We start from the raw sequence: 2105 nt of genomic DNA, 5'->3' as shown, positions 1-2105 counted from the left end.
GGCCAGGCCGGCACACACCCCAGCGCCCAGCCCCAGACCCCGGGAACCCCCAGCACGCCGGCGGCCAGCCACATACCCCACTCTGCCTGCTTTTAAAGTAGACATATGCTGCATTTAAATACTTCTTTACCACATTGTAAAAAGTGGATTTTACATGATATGTTCCCTGTAAATCAAACCATTATTCTCAGTTGGATTAAGGTCTGGGCTTTAACTGTTCCTCAGCAGTAAGGCYGAAAGGTGAACACCCATCCCAGCCTCAGACATCTGGAAGACTTAAACAAGTCTTCACCAGAGCCATAGTTTCTAAGTTAYGGTCAATGAAAAAYATACCYATACCATGATAATRCCACCACCATGCTTCACTGTAGCGATGATCTCAACATAATGAGAACTAAAGTATATTTGACGCAAAAATTGACTACAATTTGATTTTAACTCAACATTTTGAAGATAATGATTGGAGCGTCTAAACAAAGGAGGTGAAAACCTTTATTAGTTTTAAATTCCAGGTTGTGAGGCAACAAATTAGAGAGAAACCTAAAAACGTGAACATCTGTGCCCARTCTACCTGAGGAAAAAGAAGTAGGAGTAGTTCTCCATCACGGTGTGGGACTGACAGGACAGGTACCCMAGTCCGGTCAGGTTGAGCCTGGATCCAGAGGGCACCTCCAGCATGCTGCCCCAGGCCTGGTCGCACAACAGCTCCACCTCCGCCGAGTACAGCAGCCCTTCCTCCGCGCTCTCGTAGCCGAAGCCGAGGGGCAGCGCGTTGTGCAGGCTGAAGGTCTTCAAGCCCAGCTGCTCCCGGTGGATCGCCAGGACCCGGGCGTACACGATGATTTCCGCCAGCTCCGCCCGGCAGCCCTCGCTCAGCGGCCGCCACTCGGAAGGCAGCTGGCAGCCGTGCGTAAATGTGTCCAAGGTGTCCAAGTGCGCAAAAACGCASAGTGTGGCGAGGAGGAAAGTTGAGGGAAGCATCCCGAAAACCAAAAAATAAATCTTACCTGGTGGTTTTTTCTTAATCCTTTTGAAGTCCCRTAAAGTAAACTCAAAAATAYACAGAAACTAAAGTAAGAGTTTTTGTCTTTCCCAGAGGGAACAAAACGCTCSAACAGTATGTGCTGCATTCACTGACCGATTCGCCGCTCAGTTATTTTGTGCGTCCGTGTGGGCTGGCAGATATTTATGAGTCAACTAACTGTTAGACAAAAGATAACTTAAAATGGTAAAAGGGAACTGGAATTAATACAACTTTCAAATCTCAAACTCCACCTTCGTTCTTCTCCAAAGGTGGGGGTCAAGGTGTTTCAGATGGATGCACCAAAACGCTATTACTACACCAAAGTGATATTTTTTATATCATAGGCTATAATTAAAAAGTGTATGCAAAAACATATATTATTGTTAAATATCCCACATGAATGCGTATACTAAATCACCTGTGACTTTGTTAGTAATATGCGTTTTTTCAGCTAAATATGAGGAAAAGATGAGGCCTTATTCTGAGACAACACTGCCATCTAGTGAGCATTAAKGTGAACAGTTCATTTCAATAAACAGGTTGAGAAACAAAGCATTAATAGGGGAACTAATTTCCTGATTWGTGTTTTAGGGCTTTTGCTCATTTTAAAATTTATTAGTATATTAACACTTGCTAAATTTACAGGCTAAATTTAGAAGCACTAACTGAGGTCTATAAATGTTATTGATCAACGTTAAGGTTAACAGCTGACGGTGCAATCTGTCACACATTTTGTTTTTGTTATATCTGTATGTGTGTGTGTCACTTATCCACTAGGTGACAATAAATTAACCCAAATAAGGCTGTGGAACGTCAATGATAAGTCTTAAGAGAGCAGCATGGCAATATGTGACTCATGTTGTCTGTTGAAGAATGTTCCATGGGCTGACWGGGTTATTTTAGTGCTTTAGAATKAGCTTTTGCTAAAACTTCCAGTGCATTCAGTGCTTTAGAATTAGGGGACCTAAATATTTCAGATAGTGTTTTAGGGCCAGTGGAACTATTTTTTTGTGCTGCCCACCACTGTCTGTCTGTCTGTCTGTCTGTCTGTCTGTCTGTCTGTCTGTCTGTCTGTCTGTCT

The 2105-nt window shown here is 43.3% G+C and overlaps 1 protein-coding gene across 1 annotated transcript in view; it reads right to left on the bottom strand.

Annotated features, from left to right (window-relative positions):
- Positions 1-1207, bottom strand: part of ccdc3a (coiled-coil domain containing 3a) — a gene marked incomplete in the record, with an annotated part of 8549 nt that extends 7342 nt beyond the window's left edge. Inside the window, 1 exon segment of the mRNA XM_014025356.1 lies at positions 571-1207. Coding sequence (XP_013880810.1) covers positions 571-981 — 411 coding nt within the window.
- Between the last annotated feature and the right edge of the window lie 898 nt (positions 1208-2105).

The sequence above is a fragment of the Austrofundulus limnaeus genome, unplaced genomic scaffold (genome assembly GCF_001266775.1).
Source record: "Austrofundulus limnaeus strain Quisiro unplaced genomic scaffold, Austrofundulus_limnaeus-1.0 Scaffold470, whole genome shotgun sequence".
NCBI lineage: Eukaryota > Metazoa > Chordata > Actinopteri > Cyprinodontiformes > Rivulidae > Austrofundulus > Austrofundulus limnaeus.
Note: the sequence above shows the minus strand (reverse complement) of the source record. Positions and strands in the feature narration are given on the sequence as shown.